A 21,994-nucleotide genomic window follows, 5' to 3' on the forward strand; every position below is an offset into this window, starting at 1 on the left:
AACATTTAGAATAGCACTACTTATTTAAATTTTTTAAATTTCCTGGTTATTTTAGTTTAGTGAGCATTAAAAAATTGACAAGGGAGCTTCCCTGGTGGCGCAGTGGTTGAGAATCTGCCTGCCAATGCAGGGGGCACGGGTTCAAGCCCTGGTCTGGGAAGATCCCACATGCCGCGGAGCAACTGGGCCCATGAGCCACAACTACTGAGCCTGCGTGTCTGGAGCCTGTGCTCCACAGCAAGAAAGGCCGCGATAGTGAGAGGCCCACGCACCGCGATGAAGAGTGGCCCCCGCTTGCCACAACTAGAGAAAGCCCTCGCACAGAAACGAAGACCCAACACAGCCAAAAATAAATAAATTTATTTAAAAAAAAAATGACAAGGGACAAGTTACACACTTTTTTAGTTGTTGATCTGAAACCCTTGGGAGCTTTTTTTTTAAACATGAGTCTATGAGAAACTTTTCCAAAGATATATATATGAAAGATATTTTTGGATTAACGGTGTTTTTGTGGCCAACATTATAGTAAAGAGGTTGTAATGGAAAAAATGAATCAGATAAACTGGAAAATGAAGCATTTCCCTGTAGAGTCACTATGCTATAAAATATGTTTAAACTTTAACAGATGATTCCAGTTATTTCCTCATCTTCTGTTGCATAGCATATGTAACATTAAATGCTTCTTGAAAACAACTGTAGGGGTTTTTTTAAGTGTTTGTAATTTCCTATAAACTACTGTATTGCAAGCTTCTTGATGGTAGGTGAATACTAATTGCATGAATGAAGTTAGTCTAAAACTTTTTTTTACTTTTTCATTGTGGTAAAATATACGTAACGTAAAATTTACCATTTTAACCATTTTTTAAGTGTATAGGTCTGTGGCATTAAGTACATTTACATTGTTGTGCAAACATCATCACCATCTATCTCCAGAACTTTATCTTCCTAACTGAAACTCTTTGCCCATTAAATGCTAACTCCCCATTCCTCCCAGCCGTTGGCAATCACCATTCTTCTTTCTCTATGAATTTTATTCTATAGCCCTCATATAAGTGGGCCCTCATATAAGTGGAAACGTAATATTTGTCCTTTTGTGACTGACTTCTTTCACTTAGCATACTGTCTCCAAAGTTCATCAGCATTGTAGAATGTGTCAGAATTTCGTTCCTTTTAAGGCTGAATAACATTGTGGATATATACCATATTTTGTTTATTTATCTGTCAGTGGACACTTGGGTTGCTTCCACCTTTTAGCTATTGTAAATAATGTGCTCTGAACATGGATGTACAAATATCTGTGTCCCTGCTTTCACTTCTTTTAGGTATACATCCTGAAGTAGCATTGCTGGATCATATGATAATTCTGTAGTTAATGTATATATATATTTTCTTTTGCGGTACGCGGGCCTCTGTTGTGGCCTGTCCCGTTGCGGAGCACAGGCTCCGGATACGCAGGCCCAGCGGCCATGGCTCACGGGCCCAGCCACTCCACGGCATGTGGGATCTTCCCGGACCGGGGCACGAACCCATGCCCCCTGCATTGGCAGGCGGACTCTCAACCACTGCACCACCGAGGAAGCCCTGTAGTTAATATTTTGAGAAAATCATAAGCATACCATTTTCTACAGCAGCTGCATCATTTTACATTCCCACCAGCAATGCACAACAATGATTCCAGTTTCTCCATAACTTTTTTAGCACTTGTTTCTTTTCTTTTTTGTTTCTTTTCTTTTAATAGTAGTCATCCTTTTGAGTATGAAATGGTATCTCACTGTGCATTATTTGTCTCATTTGCATTTCCCTAATGATTAATGATCATCTAAAACTTCTTATAGTTTAAACACAGATTGACCCAAGCCTTGTTTCTTGAAAAATGCATTAAAATCATTGGTGAGGGAGTGAGGAAACCAGTATTCTCATACTCTCAGTAGTGGAAATATAAATAGGTACCGGCTTTTTGCAGGGGTGATTTGGTAATACATATTAAAAGCCTTAGAATTTTTGGAGAGAGAGTGCATAAAGAAGCTGATCTTTTCTTAATAACACACACAGTTTTTTCACAGTTTGTACAACTATTGACCCAGCAATTCTTTTAGAAAAATTTATCCTAAATCTATAACTGGGGATGTGTACAAAGTTATAAGTATTGTAATAAATCATTGTAAACAACTTAAATGTCTAACCATAGAAGATATGTTAAATTCTGATTCAGTAGGCCTGAGAGTGGGAATTGGGTAAGTAGGACCTAGGAATCAGCATTTTAGACGTGTACTCTGGATAATTCTGATGAAGGTGGTCTGTGGACCACATCTGAGCAACATTTATTCATCATTACTTACATGCTTTAATTTCAGGTTCCATGGTGTGCTAAGGCCCTCTGCAAACTGGTCTTTGACTTCCCTGTTCAGCCTTCTCTACAACTACTTCCCAAACATCCTCCATCATGTTCCAGTCTAAGAGCCTTCTTGTGCAACTTTTCACTCACACCACTTTCTCCATCTGCCTTGCCTCTACTTCCCACCCCAGCTCTGCCTGGTGAAACCATACCCATTCTTCAGAGACCCACTTGTCTTCTGCAGTAAGCTTATACTATTTTTTTTTTCTGGCTTCATTGAGGTATAATTGACAGCTTATACTTCTTAGTTTGTAGGAATTGTCTCTTTTCCTTCTCTGAGTATTTTCACATTTTGTACTTCTATACCATTCCTTGTATTCCGCCCTGAAATGATTGTATTAGTGAACATATTTTATATTTTCTACCTCCTATAAATTCATTTAGATCTTCTGTTAAATATAGCACACATTAATTGAGTTATTTTTGTATCCTGAGGGCTCAGAGAATTTTAAAAAACATGGACTTTCCCCTCAGGGAACTTATATTCCAGCAGAAGAAACGGATAGTACTAACCTCAGTTTAATAGATTAAGTCCTGATTATTTGTGGAATGAAAAATTATTATGGACTTTCTGAGGAGATTAAGCGAGGAGGTCAAGAAAACTTGAAGTGACCTTTGAGCTAGAACCTAAAGGATAAAAATTTTTCCAAATAGGAAATTGTGGAAAGACCATATAAAGCAGAGGAAAATCAGTGAGCAGAGATTCAAATTTATTAAACCACTCAGTTAATAGTTGTTCTTAGTGCCAGGGATACAAGAACAAAGTCCTTGTTTATCTATTGGGGTGACAGATAATGAACAGATTAACAAATAAAAAGTGTTTTAGGTAGTGTTGAGTGCTCTGAAGGAAAAAGGCAGGGTAAGGGTGTAGAGAGTGATGGAAGAATGTTATCGTAGGAAAGTGGTCAGGGAAGTCCTCACCACAGGAGGTGACATCTGAAGGGAAGCATAAATTGAAGTGAGGGAGTAAACTGTGAGGATGTCCAAAGGAAGTGGGTTTAATGGAGGGAAACAACAAATGCATATGTGAAAATGTATAGTGTAAGCTGATGAGAAATGTACAGGTGGTATTTAAATTTGGGGTTAAACAGAAATTAAGATGAACTCTTTTTAATGTGGCTGTGCAGCGCAGCTTGCAGGATCTTAGTTCCCCGACCGGGGACTGAACCTGCACCCTTGGCAGTGAAAGCGCTGAGTCCTAACCACTGGACCTCCAAGGAATTCATTACAAAGATGATCTTTTTATAAAACATTTAATTTCTGAAAAATATGTGTTTTTTTTAACTTCAAAAAGTTTGCAAAAGGATTTCTTTAAAATCTCAAGCAGACTTTATTCTGTAGGGCATGGAATGCTTTTAGCAGTGTTTTCTTTAAAAAGGCAACTTATTCATTTGGTTAAAAAAAATAAGACAATGTAAAAAGATATTAATATAATCAGGGACTTCCCTGATGGTCCATTGGTTAAGTCTTGTGCTCCCAGTGCAGGGGGCCCACGTTCGGTGCCTGGTCAGGGAACTAGATCCCGAGTGCCACAACTAAGACCCGGCACAGCCAAATAAGTTAATTAAGTAGATTAATAATCAAAGTCTTGATCCTACCCCATCCTCCTTAGTCTCCTCCCCCACTTTTATTCGTTTTTTTAAAAAATGTATCCTTGTGTTTCTTTGTAGAAATATAAGCAAAAACACAGATTGATATGTTTTCTCCTTATGTAAAAGGCATATACATATATACACTTCCTTGCTGTTTTCACTAATTAAATGTTTTGAATATCTTTTAAATTAATTTTTGGCTGCGTTGGGTCTTCGTTGCTGTGCGCAGGCTTTCTCTAGTTGTGACAAGGGGGGGCTACTCTTTGTTGAGGTGCGTGGGCTTCTCATTGCAGTGGCTTCTCTGGTTGCGGAGCACGGGCTCTAGGTGCACGGGTTTCAGTAGTTGTGGCGCATGGGCTTAGTTGCTCTGTGGCATCTTCCTGGACCAGGGCTCGAACCCGTGTCCTCTGCATTGGCAGGCGGATTCTTAACCACTGTGCCACCAGGGAAGCCCTTAAATATCTTTCTATACAAGGAGAGCATTCCTCATTATTTTTTACAGCCACGTGGTATTCTGTTGTGTAAATAGACCATAGTGCATTTAACCATTGCCTTGACAGTGGACATTTGAGTTATATAAAAACAGTGTTATAGTTTGATCATTCCCAAAAGTGAGATGACTGGGTCAAAGGATATAGATGCATTTGTGACTTTGTTAGATATTATCAAATTGCTACCAGAGGTTGTACCACTCCCATCAGTGATATGTGAGAATGTCTGTTTTTCCATAGCCTCTCCAACTTTTGGATTTTTGCCAGTGTCATAGGAGAAGAATTGTATCTTAGAGTAGTTTATTATTGAGATATAATTTACATGTGCTAAAATTTGTCCTTTTAAAGTGTACAGTTCAGTGGTTTTAGTATACTCACAAGGTTGTGTAACCACCACCACTGTCTAATTCCAAACATTTTCATTATCCCCCAAAGATACCCAGTATCCATTAACAGTCACAGTCCATTTCCCATAGCCCCTGACAACCACTAATCTGTCTCTACTGATTTGCCTATTCTGGACATTTCATATAAATGGAATCATACAATAGGTGGCTTTTGTGTCTGACTTCTTTAACTTAGCATTATGTTTTCAAGGTTCATCCACGTTGTGCATTTATAAAGCGGAATTTGTGTTTTTCTTTCTGTAGAATGTATGTTTTGAACTCTTTATATATTAGAAATTAGCTCTTTGCTTATAAAAGAGTTACTGAAACCTTTTTCCCCAGTTCATTGTTTTTCTTTTAATTTTTGTTTATTTTTTGCTGCATTGGGTCTTCATTGCTGTGCATGGGCTGTCTCTAGTTGCAGCGAGCGGGGGCTACTCTTCGTTGCGGAGCACAGTCTGTAGGCACACAGGCTTCAGTAGTTGTGGCTTGCGAACTCAGTAGTTCTGGCTCGCGGGCTTAGTTGCTCTGTGGCATGTGGGATCTTCCTGGACCAGGGATTGAACCTGTGTCCCCTGCATTGGCAAGAGGATTCTTAACCACTGCGCCACCAGGCAAGTTCCCATTGTTTTTCAGTATTGCTTAGGTTGTTTTTTCTTTTAACCACGGAGACACTTTTTAGTTTTTGTACTCAGATTCATCTTTTCTTCTTATATCCAGGGTTATAACAGATATCAACTATGTTTTATTCTAATACTTTAAAAAGTCCGTCTTTGCCCCACTGGTTTGAGGAGCCACCTCCATTAGTGGTTTTTCAGCAAAGGAGTAACACAGATCCATTTTAGAGAGAGAATTCTAGTAGAGATGCAGGAAACAGGCTGAAGCAGGGAGAAAGTAGTGGGTATTGTATATAACCTTTCAGGTTTTGGTGGGGTTTTTTTTACATTTTTGTTTTTCTTCTAGGATTTTTTAATGCATAAATTTTCCAAAATTGGGATAATTCTGTTCCGTATCCTATATTTTTCCGTTAATACATCAGGAGCATTTTTTTTAAATGTTTGAATTAATTTATTGAACAGATATTTATTGAGAACCTACTACCATTTGTCAGGCTGTGGGGTTTTAGATATTGGGGATAAAAGAACAAAATCCTGCCTTCAGGGAGCTTATATTCTATAAACAGTAAAATTGTAAAATAAAAATTATGTGAGGGTTAAGTGCTATAAAGAAAATTAAAGGGGCTAGAGAATGACAGATGTTATTTTAGGAAAGTGGTCTGAGGAAAGTTAAGGAGATGACTTTTGAGCAGACTTGAATGAAATGAGAGAGTGTTCTGCTAATATCTATGAAATAAAAAAGTTCAAAGCAGTGAAAATAGCAAGTACAGAAATCTTGAGGCAAAAGTATGGCATGATTGGTATGATCAGAGGAATAGTGAGGATGTAGATATTCCTAAATCGGAATGAGCAAGAGGGAGAATGGAAGGTGATGAGACCGGAAGTGTGCTCGTAGCTGTATGATAAAGGGCCTTGTAGACTATAGTAAAGACTTTGGGTTTTGTTCTGAGAGAGTTTTGAGCAGAAGAGGGACATGATCTGACTTACTTTCTAAAAGCTTTACTCTGGTTGCTTTTTGGAGAAGAGATTTGAGAGGCATAAGAGCATAAGCTAGGGGACCAATTAGAAGACTCTTGCTTTTACAATAATCTTGGTTAGAGTTGAAGGGGGCTTGGATCAGAGTTGATGGCAGTGGAGGTGGAAAGAAGTGGTTGGATTGTGGGTATATTCTGAAGATAGAACTGACACGATCTGCTGGTATAGTTTGCCTATGGAGTGAGAAAAAGGAGTGAGGTTGCCTTGAAGGTTTTGGCCTAAAAAACTGCATGAATGGTGAAACTACTTACTGAGTTTGGGAAAACTGCAGACAGAGTAAGAGTAGCTCTTTGGAGGATGGGAGGATTGGTTTGGGTTATGTTAAATTTCACGTGCCTATTAGACATCCAAGAGAAGATGTTGAGTAGCAGATGAATTTCAAGTCTGAAGTTTCAGGGAGATGTTGGAGCAAAGTGGGACATCATTTCCAGCTTGGATTCTGGTGGAAGAACCAGCAAAGAGCACTGAAAAGGAGGCTAATAAGATAGGACAAAAATCAGGATATGTATTTAGAAGTTTGGAAAAGGAAAAGTAAGACGGAAGTAGAAACTGAAAAATAATAGCCACGAGAGTTTGATATCAGGCTGGCCAGTCCCTCATTGCCTCCCACCCCCAACTCATCCATAGGCAACCACTGACGTGCTTTATGTCATTATAGATTAGTTTGCATTTTCTAGAATTTTATATAAATGGAATCATACAGTGTGTGCCTTTTTTTTGCCTGACTTCTTTCATTTGGTCTAATTATTTTGAGATTCCTCCATGCTATGCGTATCAATAGTTTACTGCTGAGTAGTATACCACTGTATGAGTGTACCACAATTTACTCATCAACCTGCTGATGGGCATTTGTGTTGTTTCCAGGTTTTGCCTATTACAGATAAAATTGTTGTGAACATTTATGTGCAAGTCATTTTATAGACATACGGTTTCACTTCTTGCCTAGGAGCAGAATGGCTGGATCATATAGTTGGTATATGTTTAACTTCTTAGAAACTGCCAGACTATTTTCCAAAGTGATTATACTATTTTACATTCCTACTTGTATGAGAGTACCAGTTTCTCCTCATCCTCACCAACACTAGGTATGGTTATTCTTTTCTTTTCTTTTTTTAAATTTATTTATTTATTTTTGGCTGCATTGGGTCTTCGTTGCTGCGCGCGGGCTTTCTGTAGTTGTGGCGAGCAGGGGCTACTCTTCGTTGTGGTGCGGTGGCTTCTCTTGTTGCACGGCACGGGCTCTAGGCATGTGGGCTTCAGTAGTTGTGGCTCGTGGGCTCTAGAGCGCAGGCTCAGTAGTCATGGTGCATGGGCTTAGTTGCTCTGTGGCATGTGGGGTCTTCCCCAATCAGGGCTTGAACCCATATCCCCTGCATTGACAGGCAGATTCTTAACCACTGCACCACCAGGGAGGTCCCTCTGTGTGCTTTTTTAGTGGTTGTTTTAGGTATTACACTGTACATACATAATGTATTGCCATCATTGGTGTCACATTTTATAGATTTCAGTGAAGTACAGACACCTCCCTTTATATCCCTTTACCCTCCCTGCTGCATTTATACCAGGGTTTACTGCTTCATGAGGCTGCTTATTCCATTTTTGGACAGGCTGATGCAGTGGGAATCTAGGAGGAAAAAAATAGAGAGAGAGAAGAGATTGCAGTGAAAAATGTAAGGCAAATCTGATAGGAATGCATTTATTCATTTGTTTGTCAAATGTTTATTTAGCACTTAAAATGGCCAATCAGGGACTTCTCTGGTGGCACAGTGGTTAAGAATCCCCCTGCCAAGGCAGGGGACTCGGGTTCAAGCCCTGGTCCGAGAAGATCCCACATGCTGCGGAGCAACTAAGCCCGTGAACCACAACTACTGAGCCCACGTGCCACAACTACTGAAGCCCGTGCGCCTAGAGCCTGTGCTCCGCAACTAGAGAAGCCACTTCAATGAGAAGCCCGCGCACCGCAATGAAGAGTAGCCCCGGCTCACGGCAACTAGAGAAAGCCTGCGTGCAGCAATGAAGACCCAACACAGGCAAAAATAAATAAATAAGGTAATTGATTTTTTTAAAAAACGGCCAGTCATCGGGCTAGATGCTAGGGAAGCAGAGATAAAAGATGTGTCTAACATCTAAGGGCTCCCAGTACAGTTGAGGTGGTAAGACAAAAAGTTGCAGCAACACTGGTAGTAATGGTAATAATGGTGCTTGCCTTGAGACCAGGCACAGCTCTGAGCACTTCATATGTATACCATCTTTGTATCTACCCTTTTACAAGCATTTTCACCCCTGAACTAAATTTACCACCTTCTGTGTCACTTTTCTCAATGCCCAAAGAAGTTATCCTTCTTAGTGAAAAAAAACATTTTTGTTGAAGATACCATTTTTCTAGTTTATTCTTCCCTTCCAACTGCCAAGAAACAACCTTGGAGTTCTTTTTGGGTTTTATGTTTTGTTGTTGTTTGTTTTGGGGGGTTTTGTTTTGTTTTAACTTTCAATTCATTCTATGTGTAAGATCTTAAACCCTGAAATTTCCCCCTTTGATTTTTTTTTTCCACTTTCTTTTGGCAGCAGAACTAACCCCCCACCTTTAATCTTTGTGAGTTTATTATTTAGTTTAATTCCGATTCCAAAGATTGGGGCGAGGTGCCCTCCTCTTTATTCACATGGGGCCTGTACATAGTTCCACCTCATCTGGAATGTAATTCTTTACTAGTAGTTAAAAGCTGAGACTAGAACAAGACTGGCTGACTTCAGATTCTAGTTTCACCTCTTAATACCTGGATGATCTCGGGCAAATTTTATAAACTTTCTGGACCTCATTTCTTCATCTTTAAAATAGATCTAATCATATAATCCACCTCCAGAGATAATCCAAATAATGAGCTTTTATATTTAATCTTCAAAGATCCTGAGTTTTAGACATACAGTAAACTTTGACTTGATCCTGTTAGGATGTAGCTGATAGAAAACTCTTCAAATATAAATAATTTGGGAGGGGATTACTTAATTTATTACCGTGTTGATACCAAGTAATTTTTTAAATTCTATTTTCTAGTGTAAGACAAGGTAGATTTGAAAGTTATTTGGAAAACAGACTAAAAATAGCACATTTGATTTCTGTCCAGTAAATGTTATAAAAGCAAACATGATTTTCTTCAGTATGTGTTGGGGGGTGGAGAGAGAATTGAGAATCTTATTAAATGTCAAATGATTGATGTCTGTACTGTATTAAGAATACATTCTGCAGATAAATGGGCAAAAGGATAGAAATAGTTCACAAAGAAGGAGGAATATAGGGGAAGGGTATCCTGCTGTATTAAAAACATACAAATTGACATAATTTTGAAATACCATTTTATACCTAGCAAAGTAGCATAACAGACAGTGCTGATGAGGTTGAGGTAAAATTGTACTCATTCATTGCCAGGCATTGTAAACTGCTAAGACCTTTCTAGAAAGTCAAATGCCAGTACAGAGCAAAAACCACGCAGACTTACATTTCTTGTGTCCTGATAATAGCACTTCCTAGAATTTGTCTATAGATAAATTCAACCAAAGTATAAAGGAATATATTCAAGAAGACATTAAGTGTCAAAATACATTTAAATCAGTTGGCTTTCCTAATTGGCAAAAAATATTTAGGTGTTTGGCATCCCCCCACCTCTCACCACCACTCATCACATGCTCCCATATTTTCCATTCATAGAGTATGGAAATGATTTTTATTTTTTTCACGAGAGCTGTTCACAGGTTAATTTTGCATGCTCTCACTCCCTACTCTATAACCAAGTCTGTGTGCTGAAACAGGGAAGTCAGAGAAGACTGTGTTCTGAATCTTAGGCTTCTGGTAGGAGAGCGAAAAAATGTTTCTGAGAAAAGGGAATTTTAGTGGAGCAAGAACACAGCAAGACCACACTTGGCAGTGACACGTTTTTGCTTAGAAATGTCAATTCCAGAACCCACCATTCTACTCATTCAGTTTTTTCTCCTCTCTCTCACCCTCCCTCCCTCTTCCCCTTTCCACCCCACCCCCCAAATTGGAGGAGTCTACTCTGATACGTAAGCCTTTCTCTTAATGCTTACAAGGAGAAGAAAGGGATTTGGAAAGGGAAGAGTATCAAAGAAAAGCCTACTGACAGCTCAGTAGATACACAGTGGTGATGCTGCCATTTGATTAGGAAGCCCATGGTTATTTTAGGAAGAAAATCACCCGTCACCCATTTTATGAGGTGCTGAAGCTACATTACTTTACACATCATTTATACTCAGGGTTCAGGTATAGGGTGCTGTGGCACTTATAAGTACCCTCGGAAAACCAGGCTCTAAGGGCTCATCATTGTCTAGGCCTACAGCTTAACCAGTATGCAGTGTGTATTTCTGGATGTGTTTAAGTGGCTGCTTTATAACTTATAAGCTTTGAAGGTTTTGTCACTAATTTCCCCCTGAACTGTTGAGAAATTATTTCATAGCAATAATTATTAAAAAGGTACCCATTTGTTTTCGGTATGGACGGCAGTGTAGAGGATGAGCTTCCTAACTAATTAACAATTGCACTTTCATGATTTTGGCTTATTGGAACAAATAGAATTTCAGGCTTTAAGGGAAATGTTTTAGATATATATGGCGTTTGGGGAAAATGTGAATCTGGACTTGTGGACGTGAATCATTATTGAGTTCTGTGTTGGAAATCTGGCTTACATCACCATTTAAAGACTGCATATTATTTACTTCTTGTGGTGTGGTTTTATAACTTGTGTATGCAGTGAGAGAAGTGGTGAGCTCAGTTGGACATCAGGGCTGGAAATAAGAGTTGTACTTGAAGTCCTATGGTGAGATCTTTGTGTGGTTGGATTCTGTATGTGAATCTTCGTACCTGCATGCTATGCAGATGCCTGAACTTTTCTTCTTCTTCATTGACCTTTTGGGAACTGTTCTGAGTTTTCTTCGTGTATCTTTTTTATTAAGTTATTTTGAACACATAATAACTTGGAACACTCAGGGATTGTTTTACATTCATTTATTAAATTAAATGATAGTAAGTGTGGATGACTCTTGGCCATAGCTATTCCATAGTTTGCAGAACTTGATAATGAGCAATAATTTGTCCTATATATATAGTTTTTTTTTTAACATCTTTATTGGGGTATAATTGCTTTACAACGGTGTGTTAGTTTCTGCTCTATAACAAAGTGAATCAGTTATATATATAGTTTTTAATCATAATACAGATGCAGGTGTTTTCCTTCTGTGAGCAGTTGAGTCTGTAAATCACCTTCTGTGGATATGGGTGTCCCAATGACTGAGAGCCAGCTGTTGGGTGTTTTAACTGAACAGCTCGCTCCTAGTTGGCTGCTCAGATCCCATTGAGAGAGGCATTGGCTGCTCCAGAGAATAGAACAGGAATAGAGCGCACAGGGTGAAGATTTTTGCAAGGCCTTTAGTGACCCAGTTTAAATTTGGTGAAATTTTCTACTTTGGCTTTTTCCTATAGGTGCCAGAGTTCATCTGCTTCAGATTTTCACCAATGACTCATCTTCCTGTCATATTTTCTTAGACTACAGTGACCTAAGACTCTTTGAGGCACTGTTAGGTAGTTTCTCCTACCACGTATAGGAGGAGAGAACAGTGATATTCAAACTCAAGCCTGTTTCCATCTCATGCTGATTGATTCCTATGGTACATAGAAAACTGTTTCTCCCTGAAAATGGCGTTCTAGTGATTTATTGTTTTCTGTGGGAGGAAACTTATGACCTTCTTTTTTCTTTTTCCCTTCCAGAGGGAATCTGGAAAACTTGTAAGCAAAACATCATTTCTCTTAGAAAATTTTGGATAACAGAAATTCTGGATAACAGGTAAAAAGTATATTTAGATTTCTTTGGTGATGCTGATAATCAACTGTTATCTGCAGAAGTAAACCAAGAGAGGGAAGATAGAAGAGAAAAGCTAGGTGTGCTATGTGGCAGGGGTTGTATTAGGGATTTTACGTACATTATCTCATTTGATGGTTTTTACCTGGATTCTGGACATAGATCTAAGAATCTCAGAATAAAACTGTCCTTCAAAATCCTGTTTTAAGTGGATTTGTCTATTGATTGGATTTTTAATGTCCTCACAATTCAATCTACAGGCATTTTTTAACTTCTACCGTAAACAAAATACAGAAATGTAATACAGAATGCTAGAATCTCTGTGATGCAGCCTAGCTCAGAAGTGTCTTCCTTGTTTCTTTCTTTTATTTTAGTTCTTGATCTTTGCCAGTTATTTGCAGCTGTACTGTCTCCTTAATTCTTTTTTAATACTTTGTCACCAGGTCCAAAATTTAACTTTCCTGATAAGGTACCTCTTCACAATGGAGTCCATCCAGCCCAGGTGTCCCCATTATGTTCTCAGTGGCAGTCTTACTGTGACCAAATAGCCATACTTCTGTGCTATTTTCTTATCTATATTCCACAAAGTTCGAAGGTCTTATGAAATAATACTGTATGTAAAAAATCCAGTATAGGGCTTCCCTGGTGGCGCAGTGATTGAGAGTCCGCCTGCCGATGCAGGGAACACGGGTTCGTGCCCCGGTCCGGGAAGATCCCACGTGCCGCGGAGCGGCTGGGCCCGTGAGCCATGGCCGCTGAGCCTGCACATCCAGAGCCTGTGCTCCGCAACGGGAGAGGCCACAACAGTGAGAGGCCCGCGTACCGCAAAAAAAAAAAAAAAAAAAATTCAGTATATTTTGAGATATATATCTCAAATGATAGCTATAATTTTACCTTTTAAGCTAAGGAAGACACGAAAACTAATCAGACTTCCTAGGACCCTGTAGGCCCAAACCAGTGCTCTTAGACTGGGGTGAATGGTCCTACCTGATGGTAGTATAGAGAGTGAGATGCTATTTATTCTAACAGTCATTCTAGTATGAGCCTTGAAGATAAATTTCAAGTATGTAGAGAAGTAGTTACTAGAGATATCATCAATGAAAAAATTAAGATTTTAATATTTGCTGATTTTCCTTTAGTATTTTTTCATTTTTATCAGGGTGAACCAGTTCAGTCACCATGAGTTGGAGCTTCCTCACTCGCCTGCTAGAGGAGATCCACAACCACTCCACGTTCGTGGGGAAGATCTGGCTCACTGTATTGATCGTCTTCCGGATTGTCCTTACAGCTGTAGGAGGAGAGTCCATCTATTACGACGAGCAAAGCAAATTTGTGTGCAACACAGAGCAGCCAGGCTGCGAGAACGTCTGCTATGATGCCTTTGCACCCCTCTCCCACGTGCGCTTCTGGGTGTTCCAGATCATCCTGGTGGCCACCCCCTCAGTGATGTACCTGGGCTACGCCATTCATAAGATTGCCAAAATGGAGCACGGTGAAGCAGACAAGAAGGCCGCTCGGAGCAAACCCTATGCAATGCGTTGGAAACAGCACCGGGCCCTGGAAGAAACAGAAGAGGACCATGAGGAGGATCCCATGATGTATCCAGAAATGGAATTAGAAAGTGAAAAAGAAAATAAAGATCAGAACCAATCTAAACCTAAGCATGACGGCCGACACCGGATTCAGGAGGACGGGCTCATGAAAATCTACGTGCTGCAGCTGCTGGCAAGGACCGTGTTTGAGGTGGGCTTTCTGATAGGGCAGTACTTCCTGTATGGCTTCCAAGTCCACCCATTTTATGTGTGCAGCAGACTTCCTTGCCCTCATAAGATAGACTGCTTTATTTCCAGACCCACTGAAAAGACCATCTTTCTTCTGATAATGTATGGTGTCACAGGCCTTTGCCTGTTGCTTAACATTTGGGAGATGCTTCATTTAGGATTTGGGACAATTCGAGACTCACTAAACAGTAAAAGGAGGGAACTGGAAGATCCGGGTGCTTATAATTATCCTTTCACTTGGAACACACCATCTGCTCCCCCTGGCTATAACATTGCCGTCAAACCAGATCAAATCCAGTACACCGAACTGTCCAACGCTAAGATTGCCTACAAGCAAAACAAGGCCAACATCGCCCAGGAACAACAGTACGGCAGCCATGAGGACAACCTCCCAGCTGACCTGGAGACTCTGCAGAGGGAAATCAAAATGGCTCAGGAACGCCTGGATCTGGCAATCCAGGCCTACAGTCACCAAAACAACCCCCATGGTCCCCGGGACAAAAAAGCCAAAGTGGGGTCCAAGGCTGGGTCCAACAAAAGCAGTGCTAGTAGCAAATCGGGGGATGGGAAGACCTCCGTCTGGATTTAACCTTGGCTGGGCTTAAAACTTGTGCTTTTCATAGTTCACGGTAAGCAGCGGCTCACGGAATAACGACTTCCACTGAGTAAACATTCAGCTCTGGTTATTTTCAGGGATGCTGTTGGCTCATGATCCAAGCTCAGGGGACTCTGAAGTGGGGGCTGGGACAGGGGGAAAGAACGGGAAACACAGTGTTCCTGGACACATGTTCCAGCAATAATACAGTTGCAGAACTTTACATTTGCGTCTTCCAGATCTGGAAAAGAACAGATATATTTAAATCATTCTTGTTGAACAGTTTTTGTATGTACAGTATTATGGTACTTTTTTTTTTTTTTAGTATGAGAACTTTTCTTTGTATTTGTATATTGGACCACTGTAGTTATACTTTTATATTAAAGGGGAAATAATTCTTAAGGTAATGCCTATTAGGCTAGTGTTATTACTTTGTTCAGCAAATTCTACCCTGGATTTAAAGTTTTAATAGATGCTACATACCTAATAAAAGTGCCTCTCGTGTTGCAGGGAAGATTTCAGATATGTAAGGAGCCGGAGGAGGATGAATCAGTTCTCAGTCTTGGAAAGAAAGTCCATAGTAGAGGGAGGTTGAGATCTTTCTTTGACTTGAGAAATCTTTGAATCTCATTCATGTGTCCAGATTTGTATCTAGTCTTTGAAAACCTATTTGTGTTTTCAAAGAAGATAAAGTGATTCACTGCAGAAGTCCTTTAAATATCAAGCCTTGCCAGTGTATGCTTTGATGGTGTGTATATAATGTCAATTCTTTCAAAAGGCTGGTGCACAAAGCTGTCCTCATCCAGTAGCAGTGTGGAGACCCTGGCTAGAACTGTTCTAAGATTCCTCTGTCACAAAACAAAGGCACTCCTGGGAAATAAGCCCTGATAAGATGTTTAGTTGTGGACCTGTTTGATTTGCCTTAAACCTGTATCCAAACACCTGCCTCTCTGGTTTCTTAAGAAGCCAGTGCTGGATATTTTTTTTATATGGTAACAGTAAAAATACGAAAATTCCCTTCTAGGCTAAAAATTAAAGCTACCTTAAACTGCATATGGCAGAAGGCCTAAATTCAAATTCCTTATTTTTTATAATTCACCATGGAACTTTTATAATTCACAGATTTCTGCCAATGTAGGTTTCTGCCTGGAAGACCAGTCAGACCTGGGATTCTATCTGTGAATAGACCGAAAGAGAATTTCAGTATTTATTTGCTATAGGCATATCTATTAGTTAATGACAAGCATTAATGTTCACATAACACTCGTAATTTGCAGTAGTATTTTACTGCCATTTTCAACCTTCTCTAACGTTGGAGAACTTTGCTCTCCTGTCATGTTCACATCATTTGTCTTACAGTTTATGAGCTTCTAAGTAAGAGCTTTTGGTAAAGATTTAAAGGGAGCGGTGTTTGCTTCACCAGGGAGCTTTCATTTTGGGTATCTCACTCTCTTCCAACAGAAAGTTATTGCAAGCCACCTCCAACTTTGAAATTCCAAGAGTGCTATTTTTTTGACTTAATTTTTAAATGTCAGTTCTCTATTCTTAGAACAGCGTCCTGTATGCAGTTCCTTTTTTTCTTTGTTGCTGTCCATTGCATTTCTCCCCCACCTCCACCCCCCGCAAAAGACACTCAGTTGCAAATTTAAGCTTATCTTCTAACCATGCATTTACCTTTATTTTGCTTTTTTTAGTCTGTAAATTTTAGCCTAGAGAAGTTCTTCGGGATCTCTAAACACTTAAGCAAAAGGTAAACTCCCTTGAGACTGAAGGGGAAATTTCAGAAAATGATTTCTACATGTATGGATCCTTGATAATTAATAGACCTGCACAGTTTCCTTGAAACCAAGTGTTTAATAAGGAATTTCAAATAATTATTCTAAAACAGGGAGGATTTTAAATACTTCAGGCCAACTAAGATAAAGAACTAGCAATAATTCTTATGTCAGTAGAACTTCATGTATATTTCTTAATTGAAGGACAGAAAAAATACACATACATTCACATCCATATTCAGAGCCTGAAGGAGAACAGAGTGGCTTTGCCAGTGGAAGGGTTGGGGATCTGAGTGAGAGAGAGGGAAGGAGTCAAGCAGAAATGCCAGGCAGACATTCGGCGCCAGAAGCATCCACTTAGTTTCTACAAACAGGGCCTCTGGTGTTTCATCTGGGCTTGTTCTGATGAGAATGTTATCTTTTGTGTCTGGATAATTCTTCAACTTCCTCAAGTACATAGAAAGATATTCTGGGTCACTTCACATGTGTTAAGGTCTATTTTTATTCTCTCACTAAAGTTCTAATTATGACATAGATTTCCCAACTCTCACTGCTTTCTTAGTCCATTTCTTTCAGCCTTTGAACATATGAGTTTGCCAAGGCCATTCTCCCCTAACAACATGTCGTGGACTTACATTAAGAAAACGGCCCTATCAGTGTCTAGCTTGTTAACCCATTAATTGGGTCTACATTGAGTCTATAAAATATCGTTCCAGTTACTGTTCTGGAACTTGCAGGTATTTGTATAAAACACCTGTCAGCAGGGTTTTTTTTCCCTATCAAAATCATTCCTTTGAATTGCTGTATAAGACATGCTCTGTAGGGCTTCCCTGGTGGCGCAGCGGTTGAGAGTCCACCTGCCGATGCAGGGGACGCGGGTTCATGACCCGGTCCGGGGAGATCCCACATGCCGCGGAGCGGCTGGGCCCGTGAGCCATGGCCGCTGAGCCTGCGCGTCCGGAGCCTGTGCTCCGCAACGGGAGAGGCCACAACAGTGAGAGGCCCGCGTACCGCAAAAAAAGACATGCTCTGTCGTATGACATTTGCTTCTCTAAATAGAAGTTGAGTGCTTAGTCCTTCACAGACTACAGTCAGGATATGGTCAACATGTTATATTCCTTAAAATACAGTTGGATTTATTCAGATGTGGTGTGTCCTTTGTTCATCTTTGTTACAATTATTCAGAAGAGATCAGTAAAACAAATGGGCTTTTTTTCTTAGTTCAAATTTGAGGGAAGAATTATATAACATTTTCCCCTAAAGAAATGTTACTGTTCATTTTGTGGCTTCCTCTTTGCTTTATGCCTTAGTTTCGCCTGTTTCTATATTTGTTCATTTAAAACCACACGCGTGTTACTTCATTGAAGTCAGTTTGTCTGGCGATTTTCCTTGACTGACGTCTATAGACTTTCGATAAAAAGGAACTTTGCCAACTAAAATGGTTCTCACAGGTTAGGGCTCCCACATATCTGTCTTTTAGAAGGACACCTATATCTTTAAAAAGAAAAACGTCATCATTAGGTACCTTAACTGTCATTTCTTCATGGTATGAGACTAGGCAGTTCACTTTACTTTTCCAAGTTCCAGGAGCCACTTACCTCTCAGAAGTGTTATGAAGTAGTTAGAAAAAGCGTCTGGTAAAAAGTATTAAAAAACCAACTATTATTGTCATTTGTCTGACCTTGGAGCTTCAAAAAAAAAAATAGGTGAAAGAACTATGTGATGTAGTAAGAAGTCCTTCAGTGCTCTTTATCACAGGAATCAGTGATTGTTTAAAACACTTAACTTGCTCTAAGCAGTTTATACCAAGAATGGACTTAAATGTTATTCCTATTAGTCATACCTATGCTTTACCCGTTATGCTTATAAACGTCTAGGCTTTACGTTTTCTGTCTCATTTAAGAGACAGTACACTGCTAAAAATAATACCTATAGTTTAGGATAAATTTTTGGCCAGCCAGTTTTTTTATAAAAGGCAAGTATGTTATACTTGAACCTACTTCACAAATGCCTTTTTATACAGGAAAGGTCTTTCCCAACTGTGAAGAAAAGTACCTGAAGTCAGAGATATGCAGCTGCTGGTCATTTTGATTGGAAGGTTCCAGTTGTTAGATTAATTTTATCTTTATAAAATCATGTAATTTCACGAAGAGTCTTACCACCTGAAAGTAAAGCCCCTGCACCTATACAGTGCAGAGTTTGGAAATAAAATTTCAGCTCGCCTATATATCGTGAATCTGTAGTCATCCACAGTCACCATCAAAGAGTAGAGCCACTAGGTTGACTTGCACGCATTCTGGCCACATGTCCTGGAGACTTTAAAAGATTTTATTTGTTGTCCCTAATGTGCAGTTGTGTTGTTTTTGTTGTTTTTAATAATGATGGTAAGTGAGTTTGGTTCATGCACGTTCCATGTTAATAATCATACTTTTGAAAGAAGCAATCCATGGATTCCAAAATTCAGGATTCCAAACAAAAGAAAGCCCTGCTCCCGTGCAAAATCTCTACAGAAATAAAAGAAGTAAGAGTTCTGCACTTCAGGGTTGGCTTGCTGAACCAGCAAAGACATTTGGCTGTATGAGTCCAAGGTTGGAAGTGGTTTTCTTTTCTGTACTCTCTATTGTGTTCTCTTCAATAAATCTCTTACAGAAGTCTCTACCTCAGGCACTAAGTGTTAGATATGATTAGCATATTGATACCAAAAATCTTAGCTAGGACTTCCAACTTTTTAAGATAATTTAAATGTAAAATTCAACTGTTAACCAGCAATTTAATGTCATGTGATGTGCAGTTTGGATATTGTATGAACAGCTAAGGAGTTACCCATTCTAGTGCCAAAGATCACTCGTTGCTAATTTTGTTCTGTACAGTTGATGTAAAATTTTATGGTGGGGACAGACTCTGCTGAGGGCCTTGTCTCTAGGAAGATTTTTTGTCAGTTCCAGATGTTTTTGTCAGTTCCAAATACAGTTTAGAAGCTTCATTCGTGGTCTGTGCATCTTTTTCCAAACGTGAAAACTCAACTGCCAGGAGATGTCATATTGAGGATTTTTACCCCATTCTTTGTGTCAGATAGTGCCTGAGAGCTTAATGGTTTACACAGAAAACCTGATATGAAAATCTCTTCCCATACCTTCACCTGTAAGTTGATCTCAGTGGAAATACGTGAGCAGGAAATTTTCCAAGTAGAGGTTTGGGCTCAAAAGATGCCCTTTTTCATAGCTGGGTTAGAACTCCTCTGGAATGGCTGTGGCTAAAAGGATTTGGCGTGTTTGTGGCATCACAGTCTGGGAGGCGTAGGTGGCCTTAAGGGTGGAGGCTAAGGTCTAAGCACAGAAACCGGGAACATACCCGCTCTCTGGCTCCCTTTGGTTCTCGAGGCCTGGAGAAGAGGAGTGCCTTCTGAGAAAGATGCTCCTCACAGACGTAGACCAGTCTTGGTGTGACTAATCCACTTTGTGAGAATAGCGGATGTGGGAGAGGGCTGAGGAGAGGGTAGCATTTATTCCAACAATGCCCTCTGTTACCCCAGACACAGAATAGCTGACTGAGTGACAGAATAGGTCATGCGTCAAGCCCACCCTCAGCGGCACAGATTGTAAACTGGTCAGCCAACCATATTTGGTAATAAACTTGTGAGCTGTTTGAAAGCTGCTGGAGCTGTTAAGTCACTGCTAGTTTGGAAAGTGGATTCTTTGGCAGATTTGCCATCAGAACAGATATTAGTACCTGGAAAAGGTGTTGCATCAAAGTTAAAGTCTGTTTTCTTTGCTACATAGAGATTAAAACAATATTTCTAAGGTTTTAAGGACTTATACCAATCTTAACATGTAATACTTTTAGCGTTTGCCTCCTTTAGTTATTTAGAGTTGGAAGCATGTTACACAGGGGCATAAAGGATAGGGGGGTCGAGGCGGAGCTGAGAACAGAATCCAGGTCTGCACAGTGATTGCGCAGTGGCTTAATCCAGCATCCTATGTTCTTTTCCTAGCGAAGTGCAGAAGCAGATATGAGTGGGGCTCTCACTGTGGCAGGGGGTGGATCCAGCTGGCTGGACCATCCTGTGTTTACAGCATTTTTTCCAAATGTGACCCTTGGACCACCTATGAAGAAGTAACAGGGAATTCCTATTAAGATGTTGGTTCCTTGGACCCATCTGAGGCCTATAATAAGAACTAATAAGTTCTCCAGGTGATTTTTAATCTTTTATTGAGGTGTAATTTACATGATGTAAAATTCACCCTTTTTAGTGTATAGTTACAAATGCATGCATCGAGCAACTACCACCGGAAGATACAGAATAGTGACATCACCCAAAAATTCTCTCTAGGTAATTCTTATGTATATTGAGGTTTGAGAACCACTTAAGAAAAAAATGAAAACATGGAATGTGGGCCAGAATAAAAGTGAGAGGGGGATTGTTTTGAGCGATCTCTGTTCAAGGAGGTTTAAACCTGACATAGCACATGAATGTCATCTCACGTGCCAGCTCAGACTGATGGCTGTCTGGAGTGGAGGACTGCAGATGATTCAGACTCTCATCTGGAATCAGTGGGTTAGTCCGTAAGTGATTTGGGGGAGGGGCGGGGGCCGCTGGGAAGAATGCTGTCTCCAACTAGATGTTTAAACATAAGTGTTTTTTTATTGGAGTATAGTTGACTTAAAATGTGTTTCTGCTGTACAGCAAAGCGAATCAGTTATACGTTCACATATATCCACTCTTTTTTAGATTCTTTTCCCATATAGATCATTACAGAGTATTGAGAAGAGTTCCTTATGCTATACACTAGGTTCTTATTAGTTATCTATTTTATATATAGTAGCGTGTGTATGTCAATTCCAATCTCCCAATTTATCCCTCCCCCCCAAGCATAAATTTTCAAAACATCTTCCAATATGCACTCAGGACTTCTGGCTTATGACTATGACTAGACCAAGAACCATCCCACCTTGTATATGAACGAGTTTGGTGTCTTTACTTCGGAGTTTCTCCACCCTACATTTTATAACATCTTTGAGGAAATTAGAAATAGGAAGTGACTCAGGGTTGGAAAACAAAAGGAAAAAGATGATGACATGGTAACACGCATCCGCTGTCAGTTGGTTTTCTCTCCTGCCCTCTCAATCCTGAGGAAATGGCACAGCACTTCCTTGCCCTGCCCTTGACATGCTATGCCTACTTTAAACGAGATTCAGGGATTGTGAAAGAAAACCTATGGAAGCCCACTGCTAGTGCCTCAAGGAAAAGCTGACCGGATTCCCTCTTTACCCTCGGCCAAACCTCCCACAAGTATCCTTGTCTGCTCTGCTCTGCGGGGCCATCACACAGGGTATGGGCTGGCTGACAGCCTTAAACTCCAGGCAAGGCAGAACCAAGCAACTGTTCATAACCGATTTCGGTGCATAGCCAGTGACCTGAATGGGACTTGACCATGGGGAAAAATGATACAGAACTAGATAGCT

The 21,994-nt window shown here is 40.0% G+C and overlaps 1 protein-coding gene across 8 annotated transcripts in view; it reads left to right on the top strand.

Moving 5' to 3' along the window:
- GJC1 (gap junction protein gamma 1) overlaps nt 1-19,487 on the top strand; it is a 35,353-nt gene extending 15,866 nt beyond the window's left edge. For 3 of the 8 annotated variants that reach the window (XM_060290953.1, XM_030848923.2, XM_030848927.3), the window contains 2 exons: nt 12,290-12,365; nt 13,540-19,487. In XM_060290953.1, the coding sequence (XP_060146936.1) occupies nt 13,560-14,750 (1,191 nt within the window). In that variant the 5' untranslated portion in view covers nt 12,290-12,365; nt 13,540-13,559 and the 3' untranslated portion in view covers nt 14,751-19,487. Of the gene's footprint in view, nt 1-2,354; nt 2,579-7,833; nt 8,566-12,289; nt 12,366-13,519 lie in introns of those variants that run through there. The other 5 variants (XM_060290954.1, XM_060290952.1, XM_030848926.3 and 2 more) reach the window with 5 other exon arrangements.
- The last annotated feature ends 2,507 nt before the right edge of the window (nt 19,488-21,994 follow it).

This window comes from Globicephala melas, chromosome 20, assembly GCF_963455315.2.
Source record: "Globicephala melas chromosome 20, mGloMel1.2, whole genome shotgun sequence".
Classification (NCBI taxonomy): Eukaryota; Metazoa; Chordata; class Mammalia; order Artiodactyla; family Delphinidae; genus Globicephala; species Globicephala melas.